This window comes from Stegastes partitus, unplaced genomic scaffold (genome assembly GCF_000690725.1).
Source record: "Stegastes partitus isolate 25-593 unplaced genomic scaffold, Stegastes_partitus-1.0.2 Scaffold2129, whole genome shotgun sequence".
Classification (NCBI taxonomy): Eukaryota; Metazoa; Chordata; class Actinopteri; family Pomacentridae; genus Stegastes; species Stegastes partitus.
This window is the reverse complement of record NW_007579860.1, coordinates 56,618-82,322: the sequence shown is the minus strand read 5'-3', so window position 1 is coordinate 82,322 and position 25,705 is coordinate 56,618. Positions and strand designations below refer to the sequence as shown.

Sequence of the window (25,705 nt, the reverse complement as noted above, 5' to 3'; positions counted from 1 at the left end):
TATTACTTTTGGAACAAACCAGGCGAACTGGTTCCAGTCTTTATGCTAAGCTAAGCTATGCTAACATCATGCTTAATATTTATCCCACAGACACGAGAGTGATATTGATCTTCTCATCTTCCTCTTCATAAGAATGCAAGTTAACATATTCCCCAAAATGGCCATTTCTTTAAAAAAAAAAAAAGTTGTATGTTGGGATAATGAGCAGGAGAATGGAGGAGCATGACGATAATGATGCATGATGGAAGATGTTGTGTTTTTGATATTCATTTTTTCCTTTTTTAAAAACATGTAAAGTTGACAAAGAAGATGTGCAAACCTTAAGAGGTGACGGAGTCTGTATCATATAAAGACACAGCATTTGCTGAGTCTGTGTGACGACTAACGGGCACTTTTTGAGAAATGAATTTACAGAGCAATTTGTACATGCTCTTTATAATGACAGAAGGTACGTTATATACAATTACTCCTAGTAAAATGTCTGTAGGACGGATTGACATACTGAACTCAGCTGCCATCATCCTTTGCTTTTACTGTACACATGGCTATTTTCAATAGCCTTATGTGTCGGTGCATGTCAAGTGTTGTGTACTTTTCTTTTTAAGGCTCTGTGTACACATAAAAATGGGCGTTTAATACGTCATTTGACTCTTCTACCAAACAAAATGGATCAATTGCATTCTGCCTATTCAGTCAAGAAGAACAGGTTGTTGTAATGGAGTACGAATAATATGATAAATTTACAGTTAGTGCAAATGACTCAAGAGAGGAAAGCAGGTAGAAAACTGTTAATCGTGTAAGTTAATATATTTATTTTAACACTTAGTGCACTCTGAATGCCAGCTGCTTATTTCTAATGTGACAGCTGCACATTACAGTTCTTAAGCTTTGAGCTTCAGACATTTAAGTGTGAAACTTAAGGTGTGACGCTGTCTCATAATGAAGGATGTGTCGCTTTAGTTTTGGGTCAAATCAAAGTAAAATAATTAATTTGAATGGAAATTCTCTGTGATGAGTATTAATTGAATCAAGCGGAAAAACGTGTTGCATTTGCATTTTCGGCATCATTAATCGAATGAATGTAGGTTTCCATGGCAACAGGGCACTTACACATATTAATGTAACTGCTTCTTTTCAGTTTTCAGGTTTCCATATATAAGATTCCCTCAGCTGAGAATCTCTGTCGCTCGTCGAGAATATTGTCTGCAAAAGCGTTCGTTACACGGTGATGCTTCTTATAGACATTTTCAATTTAAAACTCTGAACGCAGCATCCTCCAAAGTGGGTTAGTTGTGCAGTCGTCAGCTACCACGATGAGCTAGCACTTTGTGGCGCTGCAAACTCAGGCTTTGGACTCAACATACCTCACTAACCCATTAATCACACTTTGTAGTACACTCCACAAGAGTAGCACACTTTTCAGGCATACCTAGATTTCATTTACTCCGTCACTTTCCCTTTCTAGGTCTTAACTATACGGTCAGAGAGTATGTTGCATCAGCTGGATGGTGGTTACACTGTTGGAATCCCCCCCCTCACCTAACAGATAACACAAACCTCTCTTCAACATCACCTTTTCATACGGCGCGCAGCTCCATCAGATTACATGTTTCCCCCCACTGTGCTGTCGTTGTTGTTGTATGCGGTTTGGTTCTCTGTGTGGTAAACAGCTGTTGGTGTGTGCTTTAGTGTCTGATAAACACATTAGACTGTTGTTTATTCTCCTCTAAACTATCCTAGTTCAAACCCTCGACAGATACGGAGCTCCAAGCCAATAGTGAAGATGTGAGCATCCCTACAGTGCCGTGCGAGTGAACAAAGTAAAAATAAAGTCATGCTACCCGCCCATGTTTAGCGAAAGGATTCATAAAATATACCCGTCTTTAATATTATATGACGTCATCTATCACCAAGGCCCTATAAATAGAGTATTTATGAGTTAGTTTTAATGTTTACAGATAGTGTGAATGGACGAGCTGGTCAGTCAGTAAATTTGCATGCTTGTGTACAGGAAGTGAAGCATTGCGACATGAAAGAATGATTTATACTTTTATACTGTTTGCATGCAGATAGCAGAGCCATCAGTGTATCATGTATATGTATATCCATGTGTGATCTGTAGCGAACACCTACTACAGTGAGGTTCATGCTGCTGCCTACCCCCACACTGTCTGTGCGAGAGGGGCAGTTTTTCAATTCTACAGTGGATCAAAACACAGTCAGTAGTTGGCTTTAGTTACTGGAGGAAGATGTGGACACTGTGCGACTTTGCCAAAACAAGGTGTGGTCTGCCCGCGCCTCTCTGGCTGACTGGGTATAATTAAAATACCACAATTCTTTCAGGCATTGGGACATCAGTGCAATACAAGGATTTCCCCTTCTCTCCTTTATCTGTAATGACGCAGATACTTGTGCTGCTTTTTTGTGTATTTGCAGGATTATTTTATCTGAGCTACATTTTTTTTTTAATATGTTGCACTGCTTTTATTACAATCCTATTTTCTGTATTTGAACTGTCGAACTTTACGATTTTCATAATGAAAGGTCAAATCGATGTTTACCGAAATCCAGATATTAACAGTAACGGTAAACTGCCTCATCTGTTGACATGCAATGGAATAAAATTCTAGATATATGAGATCAGACTCCAGATTTGGGTCTTGCGGCATTAGTATTAATGCTGGGTTAAGCTCGTGTGAAAGCTCTATTATACTTGATTGAATTATCTCCTCACACGGAGTGGGAGGCCGGAGCATAAACAAGTCACTCTGACCAGGGAGAGGGACGGATGAGTTTCCTTCTGGTGTTTTTGTTACACCAGCACTTTATTGTAAAACTGAAATGATATTGTTCCCGTGGCAGCTCTGTGTAAATGTTTTGTGCACAGTATTCCTCCATTTCATGCCGAGAGCTTGCTCTGTTTACCACTGTTTACGGAGCGACTGAGGCTACTGTACTGTGTCCTTGCTCGCGATCTGCTGTCTCGGTGCTGGTATGAAGTGAAACCTAGTCAGTGGAAGCTTGTTGCTGCGGCACTTGGCCGAATACTTCAGCAGACTGATTGGGAGGGGGGAAAAAAAACACATGAAGAAACAGTTTCTATAATTCTGGGGCAACGCAAGTGCCAGCGAGAGCATATTCTACGGACAGGGAAACGAACACTGGAGAAAAGCTGCACCTCAAAACACAAACAGAACAGTCTCTCACATTCCGCATGGAGAGTGTTTGTTTGTGCGGTGTGAGTTTGGGATTCGTCGTACGAGTCGAGTATCTTTAGTGGTTTGTGTTTTTAAAGGTGAGGAGTCTGGGAGACTGGGAGTGAGATGCTGGCTCCAGTGATGTGATAAACACATCTACTCCACTGTAAGCAACAACAAACACACAGCTGTGAACATGTTGAGTACAGGTAGACACTCCACTGCATACAGTCACGTTCAAAGTTACAAATTTAGAAGTTTTTTTTTTTTTGTTTTTTTCCACATAAAAATAATCTGTTCCTGCCCTAAAATGGTTTAGATGGAACAACACCACTGCCTGCTTTCGAAATTGTGTATCTATGAAGTCGCCTACTCTACCTCCACCCACTTCTCTGGAGCCCACATATGAATTTCACTGAATTTACACGATGTATTTGTGTAGATACATTTGTACACAAATTTGATCCCATGAATTCATTTACATATGCTAAATCTAATTTAAAGGCCCTTGCCAATGAAATCACTCTTATGCTAATTTCTACATTTTTCCGACTTAAAAATATCTCAAAAAGTAGACATAATACTTTTTTAAACTAGCAGAAAAAATGCTTTAGAACTTATTGAGTTTGGTTCTTATAATGTTATTAGTATGAAGGCGAACTAATTAGCAATAAGAAACAAAATCCAGTTGTAGATCAGCTCTAAACTAAATACGTTTTCTGGTGACTGATTAAAACCCTAAAATCTCATTGCTGCAGATCAAAATTACATATTTGGAAGATCCTTTTTTTTTCATGAAAGTAGTTTCTTGCATTAAAATGTGTTAGATGTAAAGTTACGCTGTTGCAGATCTATTAAATCTCTGCCTCTCACTCCACTCACCCCTCCACCACTCGCTGCAGCTCGAGCACACCAGCTCAAACACTGTAAAACGTCTCTACGCTACACAACCGCTAGTTAAAACACTCAGCCATACATATTTGAACCAGAAACCACTTCTGACGCATGAGAGTAATGCAGAAAGTCCCCAAACTGATAGGATTGGTACCTTAGGTGTAGTTCCTTTAGTTTTTGAAGGTGGAAATGCCCAGCCATTGTGTTTACTGCACAATTTGCACATGAAAATAATATACAACCATGTTAACAAGGTAAAAAACTTGATTATAATGGAACAGGCATCTTTAAGAGCCTAGTTTTATTATTTTTTTGCTCAAAAATTTGAATCTTTTAGAATTATGTTTGCTACATTAGAAGTTTGAGGAGCAAGTTAGTACATCCCTTTGGCACACCATATGCTGTTAAAAGCCACAAGAATGGGCTGAGTTTCAGTTTGTCGATCGTGTGTGCACGCTGGGATGGCTCAGCGCTATCAATCAATGCCACTCAGGTAGTCATGGTATCACTGTTAGTGTCAGCATCAGCGTGTGTCAGCTGGTATCACTCACCGGTATCTGTGTCTGTGAGGCCTACACAATTTGACCCTGACCCTGTATCTCTCCTGTTTCCCACACCTCTGTCTTTGCGTGTGTATTGTCAGCCCAAACCCCCAGATTCCCTGGTATGTTGGTGGAATTTCGACTATTTTTCCAGGTCACTGTTGTTTGTGCCTTGCGAGGTGTGTCTGTAAATTCCCACACAGGGAGGGAGATAAACACACTCACACTGTCACACGCATATACAAACCTCATCACATCGCAGCCTCACACCTTGTACGGTGAAGAATTCACTGCAACTAACGGCCCAACTGTCCGACTTCGGCTCGGCACCGACGCTCTTTGTCCTTTAACCCCCACCGAGGCCGTACGTCAGCTGAACCCACTGAATGCTCTTGCTAACCAACACCAAGCTTGACTTCTGGCGTAGCAGTGAGTAAGTTGTACGAAGGATAAATTAGGGATGACAAATTGGCGCTCGGTCAGGTCACACAGGCTTTCTACTCACGGAAAAATTCATTGAGGTCAACCTGCATGTGGTTGTATGTGTCAGTAGTTGGAGCGATGGTGGAAGCACTGGAAGTATTTTACCTGCAGTGGTAATTGAGCGCTGAAACGCTGCTCTGCCAGTGGAGGGGAATTGTTTGGAAAATTCCAGTTTTACTCTTTTTCTTAGCAACTTGCCAGATCAAAGAATTGGTTTGGCCAACCGTTGCCTTGTTGGACCAATATGTTGCAAAGAAACAAAAAGAGAGATCAGCGCAGTTTTAGAGAGCCACTACTGCACTGTGATGGCCACCAAAGTGTGTTCTCTGTGAACCATTATAGGAAATGACTGAGCAAAATAGGCAGTTAGTGAAGGTGGGGGGCGACTGGGGGAACGAGGTTGGAGGTGGTGAAGGGAGGACATTTTTTGCTGTAGGTCTCAGCAGATAAATGCTTTATGTCATAATCCCCTTTTTCTCCTCAAAGCAGGCAATGCAATTCATAGCTGTACTTTTTCTCCCTTCTGTGTCTCCATGCCCCTCAGGTCCTGGCAGGTCACGTAAATATTAGTTTGAGCTCCCTAACAAATCTGCACCTCCTGCTGCTCCCACAGTCTCCCAACCCGAACCGGTTTCCAACAACGCTACATCACCTAATACCTAATGGCTGACACCCACCCCATCAGATAAAGGCAGCGCAACAGGACCAAAGATGAATGGAAGAGTTGGCACTGTAGGCAGTTCACTGTAGGCCACACTTTAATCCAGCAAAGCAGGTGTTTTTCTGAATAGGTTTACCTCATTGCTGGCCAGCCAGAGAAGAGCTTAGCTACATGAGCAAGCTGTTAATATTTAGGAGGTGTCAACAGGCACCGGATCAGCAGTGGTCATTCATAGTGTTGAAGCTTCTCTGTTGATACACCTCAACTTTATGACCCCTGACCTTACCAGACTCCCCCTTCAGCATCTGAAAAATAAAGACCCAGGTTCTACTGGCCCTCAGGGCTAAACTCATCCCACGACACACACGCACACACACACACACTTGTATATTTGCATGCACTTTCTGGCCATGAGTGACAGTGTGGAAAGGCTTGCTAACATACTGAGGGTTTTACCAGACAGGTGATAGGTCAGTTTTTGGGGGGCACTGAGGGGGTGCTATCCTAGCCTGCAGGTGTGTACATGCGAATATGTGTGCAAAACAGATCGCATGGCTGACACCCGGACCACCCCAAGGTGGATCTCCAAGCTAGATTCCCACCGACAGACACCAGTATCGGAGGCGGGGAGGAGGAAAGAGGTGGAGGGAGGCGGTCAGAGGGATGTGCCAGATGGGGCGGGTAATGATGATGAATTGTGGGGAACGCGGTTCTGCTCAGATTAAGATCTGCTGATAAACTTGCCCGCCAGGTCTCTAAGTAACCCTATACATTTCTTTCTCCCCTACATCCACCCGTTTGGCTCAGTGTCTTCTTTGCACTGTCTCTTACAAGGTGCGTATGTCTCAGTTAAGGCTGAATTTTAGGGCTAAATGTTCCAATCTGTAGTCTCATTGGCTGGTCCACTTCTGTCCATGTGTGTGTATGTGTGCTTGCATGCACGGATGTGTATGTAATTGGAGTGAAGTTCATTCTCTATTCTCAGGGCTGTTGTCATCTTGCAACCAGAGGCCAGAGTGACATGCATTACAGCCTGGACACAAAGTCGATAAATCTTTTTAACTGTCAGTTCTGAGAAACAGGAATAGTCAAGAGTGGAGGAGAGAGAGAATATAGAACAAGTGTGAAAATTAAAAAAAAAAAAAAAAGACTGACACAGTTAAGAGTAATTGTGACAATGGTGAATAAAAGACTGGGGCCATGTGAAGCGTATGCCTGGCTAACCGTCTAAAGATACTGCAGTAACGTGTCACTGTGGCAGTTTGAACATTACAGAATAACCTCTAGTTTTAATAAAAAAAATATAGAACATTTCACTGGTTTTAACTGATTTTACCACTCAGCTGCTCTTAAAGGTGCTTAAACAGTCCGTGTCAGACTACTTGGCCTTGTTGTGCAATCACAGGATAACTCTGATTTACCACAACCTGGACTTTATTTTGACGCTTTGGCCATTGCTTCTATTAGTTATAATAACAGTGTACTCATCAAGTTAATTGTGCAGCTCTGGAAGTGGGCCAACATCACAACAATGTGCTAAAAATATGAGAAGTGAAGATGTTCAGACAGGTTCCAAACCACTGTATATGTCTATCACTGTGTAATAATTCCTCAGTGTGCTGGAAAACTTTAGGCATACACACCTACAACAGCAACCGCAGCTCAATGTTGACATTCAATGCTTACAGAGTTTGTTTTCTCTTCTAAATTAGTCTGGCTAAGCTGGGGTTTACTTTAAAACCTGCAATCATCTGACTGGCTGCGTTTCTTGCGCTGTCCGATTTCTTTCTGCTGCAAAAGGCCATCGTCTCCAGCATCTACGTTTAATTTGGTAGCTTATCGTTATCAGTGCTGCTGATGGCCAAACATACTAACATGTGATCCAAAGTCGAAGAAAAAAACAGAACGATCCTTTAAACCTTCTGTGTTGTTGATACCATTTCTGTGCCCTCAGTCGGTACACACAGTGCTGCCTGCCAGCTGTAAAGACTAATGGTTTGCCTGTGATACTCTGCAACAGGAATGCTCTCAGCCTGGCATCCAGGACACAGATAGACTCTGCCTCAGGACGCTGGCACTAGAATACTCTCAGTGACTGGAACGGCTTGATAATATTACCCTGACGGACAATAAAGCTTATCTTATCTAACAATATTGGCCTCCCGTGGCTATTAAAAGACCACTTCTAGGATGTTGAGGGCTCTTTTTTGGGGCAGATGAGGTCGATGAACTAAAAGGTGAATCATAAGTGGAGTAATAGTGGTTCATTAAAAACTTTATAGCGCATCATCACAAGAAATAACTTGCAGTGGTTGAGTGAACTCAAAAGAGCAATTTAAAAATGTCTTTTCAATTTGAAGAAACTGTACCAGGATAGCACAAGTTTACACAATAAAGATGTAATAAATTAAGCATTTATGAGCCAGTCCCTCAAAAAACACACCTGTGCATTTGTATTTACACTCTACTTTTGCCTTAATTTTCTTCTCGTGTGTGATATCCTGCAGAATTCACGTTATCAGGAGTCCCTGGACTCTAATATAACAGAGACTGAACTGGACTGAGAGTCTGGGGAACAGAGGGGGCAGAGGCAGAGAAGATTGCTGGAAAGTATTCCCTTTGATAAGCCGGCCAAGAAGCCTTTGATTAAATGTGGTCCCAGCAGGAGCCCACACTAGGCCCTCTGTGGCACAACCATGTCCAATCACCAGCTATCAACAGCCCCGGGTAATTACAGCCATCTAGTCATTAGCCTGGGACCCACCTGGAATTCCACATAGCGAGGGGTGGGATAGGGCCAGCAGGGGTTGGGGTTTAGGCTGGGCCTTTAATCAAACACTTCCCTCCCTTTGAATGATATAACACACCCCACCCCAATCTACACAGAATCAGCCTTTGTTACTGACATATATTGTATTATTAGTGCTCCAGTGTCTCTCAACTCATGCTGCCGATGGCGTGTGTGTGTGTGTGTGTGTGTGTGTGATGGAAATCGCAGGCAGGTTATGAGAGTCTGAGATTATTTGTCCGTGACCTCAATGCGTTTGTTCATCCGAACAAAAAACAAAGATTCCAGTGTCATACTAATGCACCATATATTTCATATGAACATCTGTTTAGATAAGGCAATATACACAATGTTATACAAGCAAGCTGGAGAGCAGAGAAGTGAAACCTGTCGGATGTCGTGGTTATGTTTGACTAGATGACCATCAAGGCCTTAGTTTTCTTTTGTCGTCTTCTCAGCAGCAGTTCGTCGTCTTACACACTGAAAACTAGAATAAAATCACAGTAATGGGAGTGCTCTTCTCTCTCCTCGTGTCAGCCAATGTAGTGCAGTCTCATCCACAGATGAGAAATGAAACAACACTTTACAATTTAAATAAATCACTTTAAACAGCTTTCCTTTTTTGTTTTTTTTTGTTTTTTTTGTTTTTTTTTACAGTTATATTCAAAGTTCCAATGACGCATCCGTCCATTTATTCATCTGGTGTCCATCTCCCTTTCCTCTGATAGTCCTCTGCCAGGACTGTTTGGCTGCACACAGCCAAACTTATGCTTAGATGTCCACTTCTCAAATTGCACTTACCAAGCTCCTTCCCAAAGTCCAACCATGTATTCGTTTTGGTAGATAAAAGTGTATTTCCCCCCAAAAAATGAAACAAAATTATGTGAGTATATGATGTTGTTGTAATAATACTGGATATGTTTGAAGGCTCAGTTAATGTAAAAACTTGTCTTTTAAGCATCATGAAAGCAGCAAACCATTTTTAACCCACAACCACGCGCTAGAAAAAGGCCGTCTGGACTGAATCTTTGATAAAAGCTGAATCCACCTCAAACCCCAGAGTGGTGTCACTGGTGTCACTGTTCGTCTGATCCCAGCAGTTCAGTCACAGGGCCGCTCACAAACAGGAGCTAATTGGTAGTAATTCATATTGATGGGTACTGAATTCTAGTGCTTTCACAGAGACAGGTAGAAAAGCCATGCAATGAGTCGAGGTGGGGGGGGGAACGGGAGGGCGGAGATGCAGAGCACTTTTGGATAAACTTTCCCAGAATGCCATGTTTCACAGGATGTCCTGCGAGGGGGGAAAGGGGTGGGGTTGCATTGCGGGGAGCAGGAGGGGCTTCGTCCTCAGGTCTGGTCCAACCATTCTGCTCGTTTGGGGGCCTTGCATGTGTGTATGTCCACAGCTTCCTCACAGTCCTTACACTCCACCGCGCAGCACCATTTGAACTTGCACTCGCACTTTGTGATTTGCTTGACTCGCGTGGTGTCGTAGCCGCGCCCGCAGCACATGACCTCACAGCCGTCCGTGCCACGTGATGTCTTGTTGCAGACCCGTCCGGCTGTGCCCAAGGAACCTACAAGACAAATTTAAAAGAGTTGGTTGGTAATAGCTAAAAATTCAACTGAAACTAAAGCTGCTTAGGTGATCTTTTATGTTTCACTCCTCTGCCAATTGCTCTTCTTCACATCTAGTGCATGTGTTAGAGTTTTACAGTAAGTTGGTAGAAAGATTCTTGAAGTCAAAGAAACTGTGATGGACACTGACACCTTTATAATCCAAATAATCAAGCTCATAATTGATACACCAATCAATAATGAAAATATTCTTGTTTTAAAAATCAAGGCTAGCTGCATGCCTACCAGTATTTGTAACTCAGTGCAGTATTTGTAGCTCTCTGAAAAAATGTAAAGCTTTCCTGGATTACTCAGATCTACTACAGATGAGTCTGACACGCTTGTTTTTGGCTTTCTCCTCTCTTTCTACTATCTATGTGCTACCATTTTCAAAATCACCCAAAGCAGCCTTGCTAGGTTTTTTTTCAGTGATTCGTCCAGTTTATTGGCAGTGCTCGCTTCTCTGCATGCAAATGCTCTACAGAAATAATTCCATCCATCGCTAGTTTACGTGTGATTGGTTTAAAGAAATACACACCAGACTTTATCCACCTATGATGATGTTGAGGTTCAGCCAAACTACAGATATACTGATGCCATATTTGTGATCCCTATCTACAAAAACAGTCTATTCTGTTCGGCCCTTGCTGTGCATTCTCCAAGCCCAAGCTCATCTGACAGTGTTTGTGACACTGCTTGCATTTAATCTGCATTATGCAGCAATAAGAATGTCTGTATTCAGACTTGGGGGTATCCAGGTATCATACCAACAGAGTCAACCCATTACTGTTAGCAGCTTCAATTAGTGATCATATGAAACCAGATGCGAACTAACGGAAGATAGCTTCTTTTTAATTTTCGGAATAGCTTTATTGATTCTAGTAGTGATAATCTTTTATTTAGATGTAACTACTAGCAAAGGTTTTGAATCCACATCTCTGCAGATTTGTTGATACTTCTATAGCTCCTTTCTCTGAGTCACAGACATCGTCAGAAATCCATGGTATCTCAGACTTACAACACGGTGGCAAATTTGATTATTTCTCTCTGGCTCAGCTAGTTGTGAGACAAGAATGTGGCATCAACCCATGGCATCCTTGGTGGAAAATACTGTTCATTAAAGGCAGCTGAAAACGACATCCGAACAATGTTGCAGTATTATTTCAGAGTTCATCTTCTCTGTCGAGACTCTGGAGTTAACCTGAGGATGTAGTGTGAGCACGTATATCCGGAACTTTTGAGTTATTTGCATCATTACAGGCGTTACTGTTTTCAAAATATGTTTTCTTACTGATGGCAGATGTTTATCGCGTCATTTCATTTTAATTTTAGCGATCTCCCCGTGTGGTTTGACGTCGGATCAGTGTAGCACGCTGGTCACTGGTACCGAATGTATCGTAGCATTTAGCGCTCCGGCTATTACCTACTGCCACGACATATTGTCTGTGTCTTATGTGAATGTCATCCCCACAGAGATTAGCGCTCATGTTTGGTGTGAGAAGCTCCCTGTTTGAACTGCTACCTATCACAACAAGCTGCCCGTAGAACAACAGACCCACACACACAACTATGCAGTGTTGGTAGAGTGGCCTATAGTTACACTGCCTTTCCCAAGCCACTGCTCCCTTTGAAGCCGCTCTATGTGTGTGTGTGTGTGTGAGGGTTAAATGGACAGTGGAGCGTGACAGACAGACAGGCTCTCACACTCTGAGGCCCACTCTGCCCTCCAGCTACGCTTAGTTCAGACAGACAGAGAGGGAGAGAGACTGTGACAGACAGAAAGAAGTGATTTTTTTTTTTTCTGTCTTTCTTTTTTTTTTTTTTAAATTAGCTGTTTGTGTCCCTAGGCTGTGGATTCCACTGGGAAGGTGAGAAACAGGGGGAGGATGGGTTCGGGAACGAATGAAGAGGCAAACAAAGGGAGCGCGGTCAAGGAAGAACCGGACGGAGCTTCTCGGTGACGGAGGTGTTGATGTCAGATATTCCTAAAAATTTGTCTGACGGCGTTTCATACATCACACAACCAATTAGACGCAGTCATAAATGATTAGGTGTGGTACATAAAGGTTGCTTAAGACATCCCCTGACCCTAGGGTTGTGTTTCTATGTGTGTGCGTTGACAGAGACTGACAGAGGTCAGGTGGTCACAGAACCACCGTGTCCTCGGGGTACAAGGATATTAGCTTCCACAGACATCACACGAGGAGGCCTGCTGTGTTATCTGACTACCATTACACACACATACACTGACATCCACACACACAAACACACTAGTCATGCATGAACATACACACAACATACACATAACACCCCTAAAACATAACACAGTCGGGGCAATCCATCAACATCCATGAGAAACTGCCTCTCTGTCTTTCAGTCTACCTTCTTCTTACCTGCTGCTTTGTCCTGCAGGCAATAATCCGGAGAGTTCTCAAAGTAGACCAGGTCGTTTTTGGTGGCCTTTCTAAAGGCTTTGTTGGCTACAGCGAAACCCGTCCCGTCCTGATTCATCGTCACCTCAATGGCCCCGTTGTATTTCCTGCGCAGGTAGTCGCCGGTCTTCCTGAAGTCGGACATGGCCATCCAACATGTCCGCAACGTGCAAGAGCCGCTCACTCCGTGACATTTACATTCCAGCTTCATGAAACGCTTCACTGCCTACAAGAAGAAGCGTGGATTGTTAATGCGGTTTCAGCCATCATTGAAATTTGGTTTTACACGTTTTAAAAATGCACCACTAATGAAGTAATGTTTTCAAATCAGATTATGTGAAGACATATTTCCTTTATTTGATGTTCTTATCATCGTATACAGTCCGACAAATTTCAGTCTCCATTCAAATACAAAAGCAATTAATTAAGTTTTGCTTGGGGTGCTTGAAGTTTTAAGTGGCAGTGAGATCTGCAAGTAATCACGAATTATGGGAATGCCTACTCTGGAAAGAAATGTAGCTGCTTCATTTTTTTTATGTATTATTATCTGTATAAAGAAAAACAAGGTAAGGTACACCTGCACTAGAACTTTAAAACACTTTCTAGCTCAAATTAATTTGAGCCAAGGCAGCTTCTGTTGTGGAGTCATGCCAGACTTTGTTCCATATTGAATTATGAGGAACTTGTGAGCCATTGTGACAAACATTGAGTAATAATGCATGTGGAATCGAGATGATATTAACGCTTTTTAAAACAAAGAAAAGATGGCAAATACAAAGTTTTTTCATTGGGAATGTCCCAATCCAATCTCAAAGATCAGGATTAGTGTTGATGAGAGCATTTTTTTAAATTATTCGGCATCGGCATGAACATAAGCTGATAAGCTGGGGCGGCTGTGGCTCAGGTGGTAGAGCCGGTTGTCTACTGATGGCAAGGTTGGCGGTTGCCGAAGTGTCCTTGGGCAAGACACTGAACCCCAAGTTGCTCCCAATGGCAGATTAGCGCCTTGCATGGCAGCTCTGTCGCCATTGGTGTGTGAATGTGTGTGTGAATGGGTGAATGCGAAACCCATTGTAAAGCGCCTTGGGTACCGCTAAGGTAGAAAAAGGCGCTATATAAGTGCAGACCATTTACCGTTTTACCATAAGCCCCCAATTCTTTGTTTATGTCTGTTGTCACGCAGGTGTCGGACAACAAGTGCACAATTTGTGGCAAGACGCTATGGGTGCAAAATCTAAATTATTAAACGACAGCATTTATCAGTCAATAAACGTTTAATCCATTATAATAATACACATTTGTTGTAAGCTGATATTGCTGTGTTGCTGTGTGCATGATTTTGGCTGTTAATTGATTTTGGCTCTGTTACATGTACTACTAGGATATAAAATGCTGTGCTTTGTTTTAAACACATAAGCTCTGGATGTCATTGAGCATCACAGAAGACTTTGTCATGGTCGCCCGTTCCAAGCTAAACCCCAACAGTGCTCTCTACTTGCCAACATGTAACTGGTTGTAGTCGTGAGTGACAGTCTCATTGGATCACCCCAGGATTAAACAGGAAGAGACTCCAGTCTGTGGTGCAACCTGGTACTACAGCTAGTGTACAATACATTTTCTGACATGCACGTAGAGATCAGATCGGGAGTGAACAAACTTGATCGGGACCTCCGTATTTTTCATAGTTTGGTAAATCAACCTTTGAGACACTAATATCATGGGTTGAGTACTTCCAAACTCTTCAATGTACAGCAATTACACACTTACTGTTCTGCCGCAGCGGTTGTTGTGCAGGTTCATGAGTGCCCGGGCGTCACGGACAGTTCTTTCTTTGGCATCTATGAAGGCCTTTGCGAACTTTATGCCGTAGTTGATGTTGTCACTACAGCCGCCCCAGTCAAACTCTCCTCTCTCGTCGCTAGCTCGTCCTCGTTTGTGCGGGTCACAGTTGCACGTCTTCAGCTCCCCCTGGCTGCAGGCTCGAGTGAGCGCATACACCACTCCTGCCGAGGAAATGGCGTAGACGAAGGCTGCTTCACGGCTGCCTGAGACGGAGAGAACACATAAAACCAAAAAGAGTTAGACAGACGTGGACTTTAGAATAACACACTGTTTTTGAGCACAGAAACTGCAGTTGCTCATACTGTGCCATACAATAGATTCTCCCAAGAGCCGAAGCCTTAAAGCTTCGCAGCCCACTTGCTTTCGTGCAAACACAGATGCATATAATGTCCTGACAAGGCCTGGGTGTGAGCCATCAGGACATGAAGGTGCAGCTGACGGGGCATATCAGGTCTGATGTGGAGTATAGAGCAGCTCTGTTTAAATATTATCATGGAAATAATCCTAGCTGCGGGGCTCTCCTCTGCTCACATAAATTGTTTAAATACAGACACAGTGATACCCTATTAATCAGCGCCAGGGTGATGTCATGACAGCATTATCTACCATTGCTGTGCTCATCTGTTCTTTTCTGGTTTCTTTGGTTCCTCAGAATATGACTCATGTATTGTGTGGCTGAAGACACACAGAGAATCAGATACAGCATTTGGTCCCTGTTGCTTGTTTTGCAGCACTTTTGGGAATAAATGTCCCAAAAACAACATGGTGTTAAGAGGTATACAAATTTCTTCATCTTCAGTCCTTTTATCATCCAAACAAATGAATGATAAAATAATCTTAATTTGGGGTCTTTGTACATGAAGTCAAATACAAATAGAAGAAAGTCCTGGGCCTAAATGAAACCATAATTATTACTGTGTGCTTGTAAGCATGATGATTATTATATAGTCCAGTCATTTGATCTGTCAGTCTGCCCAGACCAAGATGTTTAAACAGCAATCAGCCATGAAATCTCATAAAGACATTCAGGTGTCCTAATGATTTTTGTCACAATCTTACCCCTTAGTAACCATCTGGAACCAATGCTTCTAAACAAATAATCTCAGACACTTGTGAAAATGAGTCGTGTGAATACATTTCTTTAGAGCTGCACTGATCAACTGACTAATTAATCAGTCATCAGCAATTAAAATAATCTGATTAACTTCCAAAGAAAAAAGGTAAAAAAAATAACAAAAAAAACAACAGCTTTTTAAATTACAGTATTTTCTTGCTTCTTTGCTTCTCTATGACAGTAAAACCAAATATTGAACCATGTTTTACTAATTTCTGACATTTTTTGAGAGCAAACCGCTAATCAAATGAGAAAATAATCATCAGCAAGGAAAATAATCATTCGTTGAAGCCCGACTCTCCCCCTCAAGCTAACATGGCATCTCAGCATGTACTGTCACAGTATGTAACGGACAGATTGCTGTGTCATCGTCTAAGCACATTTAGCTCCTAAGAGGATAAACCTTGTTTTGATGATTTCAACACATGATGAGCTTCAGCCACATTTTTTTACTCATCAGTCTCAAACAAGCGCTTGAAAAGGTTTCAGTTTACATTTTTGACCACATCAGCCACAACTTATATTTCAGTGTACAGCTTTTTACACCAGCCAGATAACATGTTTGACTTTAACTGACCCAAGGCGTGCACATTGGTGACACTGCAGGACGGTAATTGCCTGCTGCTGCTAAGTTTTTATTTTGGGTCTTTTAATCCGTTTCTGGCCACGCTCACATTTGTTTTGTTCTATAATCTGCAAGCTAGGATCGACTAGTCCTGCATGCATGGGTGCATTTCAAACTTTAAGCACCGGACTCCATAAATCAAACCATATCTTCTCTTGAAAAGTGAATTAAAAGGATAAACGTCCATGAAATGAAAACACTCAAGCGGCAGCACTTTAAAAAGCATTTACAAAGTTTGCTGACATATTAAGAATGGGATGCTTTTGTATCTGGAAGCAAGGTTCACTCTGCAAAAGCCTGGTCCAGAAGAGTTTGTGTGAGCCAACCTGCTCGTTGTGTATGCACCGGAGTGTCCCGTTTCATTCGTGAGGTGAGGAGACGGGGGGCAGTGGGTGCTGAGGGGGTGTATGTGGGAGAGGACTGAGGAGGGCATTGCTGGTCATCTTTCAAACCTACGCTGTTTGTCTGACAGTGAGAATATCTCTCTAAATATTTACATCTACATTACTGTTTATTCCTGTCCACCACACACACACACACACACACACACGCGTAGGGCCTGTATCTCCATATCTGCTACTTTTTCCATGCATCGTCGGCCCCCCACACATGCTTGGGATGGCTGGAAAGGCACAGTAACAGCCTGTGGAAAGTCAGTGACATCAGAAACTAAGTTTGTGGAGACAAACACCTTTTTATGCAACCAGTGTGCAGATATTACAATGAGCTGCTGCAACAAATAAGAGCTTCACCCTCGTCAGTAGTCATAAGATTTAGCAGCACAGTCGCAGTTTTTATTCAGTGACTTGCAGGTGTAATACTGCATCCATGTTGCACGTTGATGATGCATGGTGGATGATTTGTCATGCAAGCCTGTGTGCTAAAATACCAGGAGATTCCAAGATACCAATGCAGCCTATGTGTCAGGTATATTCATTAAAGAGCCCGTGTTCCTATCGTTTAATAATTAGATTCAAACCATCCCCACGTCTACTAGTGTCCGAGGGAGGAGTTATACATGCACAGGCTGGAGGAAAATATGTATGTGAACATGCATGTGCGCCTGTATGTATATGCACGACTGTGTTACAAAACAGAGAGGTCTGGCAGGAGTGGAAAAACAAAATGACGACAAGCCCACGTCTTGGAGCCCATGTGTTTATTGACGAGGCATAAGGCATTACAACAGTCCATTAGAGAGTATAAACACGGAGCACCAGCGTTCAGAGAAAGATCAGAGAAACAACAGAGCGAGAGGGAGAGGGACAGTAAGGAGAAGGGAAAGCTAAAGCAGGAGAAGTGAGCAAGAAAGGTGAGGGGTAATCACGGATGGGAAGAAGGTTCACTGTTTATGATCCTTCTTTGGCCACACAGCCAGCTATCAGACAGACCAGACGTACGCGTCGGCACACTTACTCCGTAACAGGACGCGTCCAAAGACGGTGTGGTCGCGGTCCAGTGTGCTACAGTTCCACCGATGGTGTCTGAACTGGTGCTGGCACTCTCTGATCCACTCCTTGGTGCCCTCACCGATGGCCTGCATGATGTCAGGGTGGCGCTGGCAGAGTTGTCGCTGCTTGTTCACCAGGCCGGGGATGTTGTCACAGATTACACGGGCCCCTAGCGCACCGATATACCTGAGGGTTCCAAAAAGAGAAAGAATTTCTACGTGAATCCACAATCACTTGGGTCATTTAGAAGGATTTAGATGCAGCGGTCAGCAGAATGGGTTGATTGATGGTGTCTTGCAATTGATTATTACACATAGGTACCCTGTGTGTGAATGGGTATGCACAAGTGGACACACACACACTTATAGGTGGTGAGTGGCAAGAAGGAGAGCAGCAGGAACAGTCCTCTGTGAGTCAGAGTTCACTACACTTAACAGTTTAAGGTTTGCGAGTAGGAGGGGAGTGGAAACCATTTACTCCACTCTCCAAATAAATAAGCACTTAACCTCTCCCCACAAGACCTGTGTGTGTATGTGTGTTTAAATGTTTCCCAACGGGAGAGTCGAAATCGTGTCGTCACAAATCAGAGCGCAAAGTCTGGGGCCTCCAATAACCCTGTCAAACCAAGACCCCATTTGCTCGCTTTACTCCTCTCTATCTTTTGCCTAATTGCTCTCATCTTACTAACCCTGTGTGCGCCTTCCAGTCGTCCTATCTGCCGTCAATAAAAACAGACTTTTACAGTATCCTATCAAGATAAACACTGCATTGAGCTGGCCCCAAAAATAAACTCTTTGCTATTGATGTGCCTCCGTGTTGTGCACACATGAGACCTCTTGCGGCTCGGTGGCTGCGGGGCTTTGGCGGGTCAGCTAGGGGAGGCCAGGGAGCATGTAGCTGTGTGGTCGTGTTTTATGAGGCCGGGCGAGAGGATGGAGACTGGAGACTCTATACTCCCCAGAGTGGGATTAGAGAGGAGGAAAAAAAAAGAAGAAAAAAAAAGTACAGAGTGCTCATCAAAGGAAAGTGCCAGAGCAGCAATTCACACTTAATTTTCTCTCTCTCTCTCTGTCTCTCTCTCTCTGAAAGTAAGGAGGACTTGTGGATTTTATAGGATAGTAAATCATTATCCACAGGTCTAAAACAACGTGCTGTAAAGCCCTGCAAGTACGCCGTGGATCACAGGAGAGAGACAAGCGGGAGACAAATAGGGACGCTAATAGGGACACTGAACTCTGCTATTGATTTCGGATTACGCCGCCACAACTCTTTTATATTTTCAAGCGATCCTGGGTCTTACATAATCTGGTCATTTTCTCGAGCATCATCAGGAATAAATCTCTTGGAATTCCTAACAAATGAACCCAAGATGCAATAAATGAAATCTGTCACGGATGAGGGAACCGAAAAAGGAGCCTCGCCACGACAAACGCCAGCCAAGCTTGTTGTTGCAGAGGGGACGAACATCACTCGCTCGCTATTCCTTGTTTTATGACAATTATTGAAACCGATCTGAATTACAGCACATTTACATTAACTCCTACGTACACTTAAGTGGCTGTAACATCCCACAGTCATTTCTGCAACCACAATGGGGTGTTAAAGCTCCAGATCTCTCCATATCATCACTTACTATCCACCCACAGAAATTTTGAGAAACAGTTAGGGCTAAGTAGTATATCTCCTATATACTAAATTCCCCCTCAAAGCCCAGTAATGCCTAAGCAAATCCTCTACACACTCTCCCTCTCTCTCTCTCCCCACTACTCCCCATAACTGCTTTTAATCTACACAAACTATTAGGCATTCCATCAGCCCTCATACCCGCCCACACACAGACACTTCTCCTATAAACACACTCACACACATGGACATTTTCACTTATGTTATTGCGCAGGCAATGAGATCTTTTTTAACCCCTCACCTATGCTCCAGATGACTGGTTTTGGAGGGGTAGGGGGGGGTGGGGGGGTATTTTAGTGAAGTCATGTATGTGTGTGTGAGTGGTACCTGGTGAATTAATGACTCGCTCTGCCTTGTCGAATTTGGGCTCCAGCTGAGCTCAACACGCGCTCAGCCAACAGCGCCGACATAAATTACATTTATCGCTCTATTATTATTACTCAACATGGCAGGCCAACAAACTGACACGAGGAAAAAGGCATTTTTAGACACAAAATCCTAAAGAAGCTCGAATCTCATTCACAAACTCATAACTCAGCTTATTTCCACTGCTAATGCTTCTTTTTCTTTTTTTTTTTTTTTTTTTCAGGGGGCCAGCCGGCTGGAATTAAATTAAATGATGACAGAATAACACATTTCGAGTTTTTCTTTGCAGTAGTTGCCTCATAAAATTACAAGTCGGTGCACTCAGTCGTGGCAAATAATAGCATATGAAGTTCTTTAAAAAAAAAAAACAAAAAAAAACAAGCCCCCAAAAAGAAAAATTATGCACTAATGCAATAAGAAAAAAAAAAAAACATGATGAAATGTTGCCACCGACTCTGTGCAGCAGCAACACTGATGAGAAAAATATCAGTTATGTCCGCGATAATAAATTAACTGATGCAAACCCTCAAACCTCATAATGGCCTTGTCTGTCTGCTGTTGGAAAATCGCTGCGCCCCATATTAATTGGAATGGGATTTGGAAAAGGGTTATTAAAATAGTGGTCATAAGTTAAACTTGCTGGCAGTTTAAATCCTTGAAATTTGAAAGGAAAGACCCAATGTAAGGCAATAGTCTCAGTAGGATCTATTATTATTATTATTATTATTATTATTATTATTATTATTGTAAATAATGACACAGCTTCACTCAGGAAGGCCCTGCGTGTGCGTAATGGATGCAGACTCACCACCATGAAGAGTCCACCCGAGGCGTCACCAGCAGCAGCAGCAACAGACACGCACAATAAATCCTCGAACCGGCACCGGGGTTCTGGCACGAAGAAGACCGGGATGAGAGTCTGACTCTCGGCGAACCACAGCGCTGAATCCGAGCCGCCCGGAGGCTGAGAATCCTGTTTAAGCCCAGCATGACACTTCCTCTTTTCGTTATTGCGCACAAATGTTCCCAAAAAATAATACAAAAATAAAAATAAAAAAATCAGAGGAAAATCCTAACTGCAATCGATAGATTTTTTTGGGAAAAAAATTATGCACCCAGACAGTAGGAAGGCCTCATTATCCAGTGTGTGGCTCCATGTTGCGCGGCTGTCAGCAGAGCGAGTTGCGCGTATTCAGTGCCATGTGCGCAACAGGCTCTTCGCTGAGCGCTTGAGGCTGCCAATGGGGAAGTTTACCTGACGAGGAGCGCAACAAGTGTCGGCAGTTTCGCCTCTATATTTCAACTCCCCGAACACTTTTTCTTTCTTTCTTTCCCCCCCCCTTTTTTTTTTGTTGCCTAATTCGGAGGCAGAAATAGGGTCAAAGAGCCATACGGTGTCAGATACCAGACTGGCTGCGGTTCTGTCGGCTGTGTGACTCTCCGCTGGGTCGGATGCTCACGCCGGACCTCTCCTTCATTAGTGCACCGTGGACAGAGTCCGAGCTGAGAGAGAGAGAGAGAAAGGGGGGAGAAAGAGAGGGAGAGAGAGAGAGAGAGAGAGATGAGGGAGGGCTCGCTGCTGACAGCTCCACTCGCTCATTGGGCAGAGGCAGGGGTTATGGAGTTTGACTAGGAAGGAGATATTAAAAAAAAAAAAAAAAAAAAGAGGGATGGATGGAGAGAGGTGCGTGTGTGCGTGCGCGTGTTGGTGTGAGGATGCTGTTGATGTGGAGACGGTCCTATTGTTCGGAGTTCATCTGTAACCACAGACAGGAATTATTATAACTAATGATGGCGCCTTTATTTTACAACCCATAAAACCCAGATAATTAAATCACAAAAAAATGTTATTTTTTCATATTTTAAAAGCCTCTCGACTAAAGAAGTAGTTTCTTATTATAGTCAGTATATATAGATATTGTTTCCTCAAATAAGAAATGCTGCAAAATGCTGTAATCTTTTTGTGGAAAGTCTGTATGATGTTGGCAATTGTTAACAATTAGAACCGACCATTAAAATATCATATTTACTGGATATTTATGATATTTTTTAACTTTTCTAAACTCTTAAAGTTCACATACCTAGCACATAAAGTCATCAAGCTGCCCTTCAGATTAGAGAAAACACATCATATGGATATTAATCAACAGGTGCAGTCCCTGATAAAGAAGTAAAGCGACATAACCACATAATTGTTAATAATATTATAAAATTATTATTATTTTCTGCAGCCGTGCATCAGGTAAATCACAGCAGAAGCAAAAGTCAGAGAAAAAAGCAGGGAATGTGGGACCGAGAGAACAGAGCCAAATCGTCCAGTGGAACAGCACTATGGCTTAAATATGAACCACATGTGTAAGAGAGGGAGAGTGCTGAGACAGCGCTGGAATAAAGCATGCGCACACACACACACACACACACATACACATGCTCATATACACTATTGTCTCTCGAGTGCAACCATCTTACCTTTATTCCCATGCTTGTTTGTGCGTTCATGTTGTCTTCAGGCTTGACCGCGCGCTGTCATCCATCATCAAATCTCTGATGTTTCTCATTGTCCTTGAATGGCGCCTGACAGATTAAAAACTACTTTTTAAGCATCCAAAGACCTCTGACAAACTCCAACGAAACTACTTCTTGACTTGCGGACAGGCACCAGTGCAGGTTGAACTTTTGTGAGTTAGGGATTGTTGGACAGAGAACACCGCAGTTGAATTCAGCTGACCCCATTAATACTAACAAACAAGTAAACAAATCAGGAAAATCCCTGTCGGAATTGAAACTATTAGAATTAGCAATAGCTGTTGCAAAGTGGTATTTCATCAAAAGCTTGAGAAAACAGTTCCAGTGTTTATGCCAAAGCTGCTGTTAAAGCTAAGCTTCTTTTACAGACATTTGTATTTCTGCTTAGTGCTTGCCAGTCAGGCCGCCGCTATCAGAATGAGACGCATTTAATCGTTTTGGGAGACGGGCGCACACACACAAACACCCGGAGCAGAGTGGACACAGGTTTGTGAGAGGCGGCAAGGTGAGGCAAAGAAGCAAAGCCGTGGCGAATATTTGTCCGCTGCAGCTTTGCTCCCTATTTTCTGCTAAATCAAAAGGAATTAGAGAAGCACAAACATGGCTGAGTTATGCTCTTTCTCCTGGGGCTGGATCTGGAACAGGCTTTCTCTCTCTGTCTTTCTCTCTCCCAGCTTGTGAACTTGACCCCAGCTTTCTCTTCATAAACAATAACAGAGTCAAGTGCCTCCTTGTCAGTTGGAGGAAAAGTTTGCCCTGATGTACAGGGTCCAATCTGGCAACAGTCTCCTCAGAGGAAAAGTACTGACAGGGGCTGCTATGTTTAAACGCTGCACTGGGGTGAAGGAGGGATAAAGGTGAGATTTACAGAGGCAGGGGTTTTGGACTAATCCAATTGATTTCTGTGTTGATACATTATAATTACTCAGGATTATTTCTGACAGGGAAGTTGCAGTTAGAAAAGGGAATGGGGCTGAATGAACTGAGGGCAAGCCAGCGGCATTCACTCTAGGTGGAAGAGTTGGACTAATGGCCCAGTAATGTGTCCACTGTGGGGATTATGCTGTGGGGCTGCCTCCAGCCAGGCAGTCCAGGGATGACCTCAGTGTGTATTCCCATCTGCTGGCAGGCTGTAGAGGGGAAGACAGCCTGTCGTCAGGCCTGGCCGACTTCCCACACTGGTGGGACATGCAAGGGCACAGGTGGACGACAAGGAGGTGAACTGAAGCAAGTTAGGAAAAGATAGCAAAACTTCCACCATCCAGTTTCCTAATATGTCATACTAATATCAAGCACTCTGTCCTAAACAAAAAAATAACTAATAATAACAAAGTACTTTGTTTGTGTATGACATCTAGAACGGCACATAAACACATTTTCTGATCTGGCGCCTCCATCAATAGCACACCATAATTTGTCTGTGCCTTCCAAAAACTGTTACGGTAACATAAATAAATCTGCTTTATGATGTTTATTTTTAAGGTTTGGTTAGGTTTAGGCACAGAAAAGTCAAGCCAGGAACAGGAAAAGATCGTGGTTTGTGTTAGAACAAGTAATTCACCGAGGTTAGGGAAACATGGGGTTTTGATTTAAATTTACTGCTTCGTTAATGTCAAGGGTTTCGTCATTTGCGTGGTTACAATAATAAACACTTGATTAATCTTTGGGATTGAACATAGTCCTGTTGACTGTCAGTTTGAAATGAGAAACAAAAGGCAGTCCACCGTGTTAAAGTAAATGTTTTGTTGATCCATTCAGTCACCCCAACCTCCTCCCTGCATGGACTCGGCAATTTATGACACAACCACCTCATGTCCTCCTTTGCTCCTATTGTATTTACTGTAGGTGCTAGAAGGCACTGACTCAAATAATTGATGTTGTTCTTCTTTTTTGTCCCCTCTGACTAATCACTACCTTCCTTTGTGAGTATTTTCTAAGCTGGGGCTTCTGCTAGCTGAAAAACACATATTAGCTTCCTGATAGGGTTAGATTTTTTTCTAATGGCCATTTCTGACCTCATCACTCACTTTTTTGGTGAAGAAATGTTTAGGTTAAGACAGCTAAAGGTATTTGGTTAAATGAAAGGTCGTGGTCGAAAGGAACCAGAGTTGACGACTGGTGAAAATAAGGGTCATTGTACACCCAGCCATCCGCCCCAATCTTCTCCCTACAACACCAGGGGCCTGTACTACGAAGCAGGATTTAGGGTTAGCGAGGTAGCTTCAGGTTAAATCCTGGGTTTTCAGTCCTACGACGGTGGTTTACTTCTTACCGGGGTACATCACCATGGTAACTTACGCTGAACGGCTAACCTGCTCTGTAGCAGGTTATGTTTGAGATTGAGATCACTGGGTATAAAAGCACCTCCACTGAAAATCAGTTCTCTCCTGTAAAACTTCAGAAGGAGTAGAAAACGAAGCAGTTCTCAACAAAATGGCTTCATCAGCATTTATAGACAACCTGCTACACATCGGAGTGTGAATTGTGAGGGATCACTGAGTAGTGTGAGGGTTTTTTGGGACCAACAAAACAGCACACCCTGATGAGGATCTCTATGAGCTCCTGTCTTCCTCCATTCATTTTTTTCCCCTGTTGGCTACAGCCAATGTCAAAGGGATTTCATATTTTTTTCCACACCAATATCACCCCACAACAGTAAACTGACTTTTGCATTAAAGCTTGTATTTGTAGGATGCATTAATAATCCTATACCACTTTAAGTTATATTTTTATGTTTGTTCTTAATTTGTGCCCACGTCCTTTTTACACCACCAGGGTGGCAGCTGAAAATAAAAGAGAGAGATGCCACAAGTCTATACATTCGGCAGCAAATTAACTAAAAGCAATCCTCAGATGTGCTTATTGTCTGATTCGTGCCTTCATGATGGAGCAGTGATCATATTTTATTTTATTATAAACTAATGAACTTATGCATTCACACAGTCAGCAGTTTTCCGCCAGCATTCCTTCCTGGCTTTGGTCGCTGCAACGGTGCTGCTTTTTGCTCCTATATGGTGTTTTTATATTCTTCATATTTAGTAAAGATTATATTCTACGCCTCGGTGGTAAAGTAAGCTGCTCTGCAGCCAGACTTGTCCATAGTCGTGATTGGTCAGATGCCGATAACTCCGCCCATTTTATGTGCACGCGCTCATTCTCAGATCAGACAAACCTGGGTTGACTTACCAAGTTGAAAACCACCATCGTACAACCAGTTATCCTGAGTGCGATTGTTAGGGTTAGTCAAGCCGGATCTCTGAAAGCTATCCTGGGTATTTTGATCTCGCTTCGTAGTACAGGCCCTTGGCTACTTTTTATTTTACTGCACAGCTGTTATAACTCACATGATCACAAGAGGTCACTGTTGATGAAAACATAAGCACTGATAAGGAATTTTTTCCGCAAATCTGTCTTCATTATATTTTAATTTCTGTACGTTGACTTACTGGAAATGGATTTAATATTGCCATCATGCTGCACG

General features: G+C 42.8%; 1 protein-coding gene across 1 annotated transcript; it reads right to left on the bottom strand.

Moving 5' to 3' along the window:
• Positions 1-8,853: 8,853 nt before the first annotated feature.
• Positions 8,854-22,272, bottom strand: LOC103374062 (protein Wnt-2b-A). The gene is made up of 6 exons (XM_008304090.1): positions 22,168-22,272; positions 20,507-21,201; positions 17,615-17,835; positions 14,385-14,662; positions 12,579-12,843; positions 8,854-10,145 (listed from the first exon to the last, which is right to left on the bottom strand). Exons 2-6 carry the CDS (start codon positions 20,686-20,688, stop codon positions 9,916-9,918), a joined length of 1,176 nt encoding a protein of 391 aa, XP_008302312.1. The 5' UTR covers positions 20,689-21,201; positions 22,168-22,272; the 3' UTR covers positions 8,854-9,915.
• Positions 22,273-25,705: the final 3,433 nt, after the last annotated feature.

Coding starts and splice junctions, on each gene's coding strand:
- LOC103374062 (XM_008304090.1), bottom strand. CDS start 20,688: ATGCTGGGCTTAAACAGGATTCTCAGCCTCCGGGCGGCTCGGATTCAG. Junction 17,836..20,506: donor CGGGTGGACTCTTCATGGTG/GTGAGTCTGCAT, acceptor TGGAACCCTCAG/GTATATCGGTGCGCTAGGGG. Junction 10,146..12,578: donor CCTGCAGGACAAAGCAGCAG/GTAAGAAGAAGG, acceptor TTTGTCTTGTAG/GTTCCTTGGGCACAGCCGGA.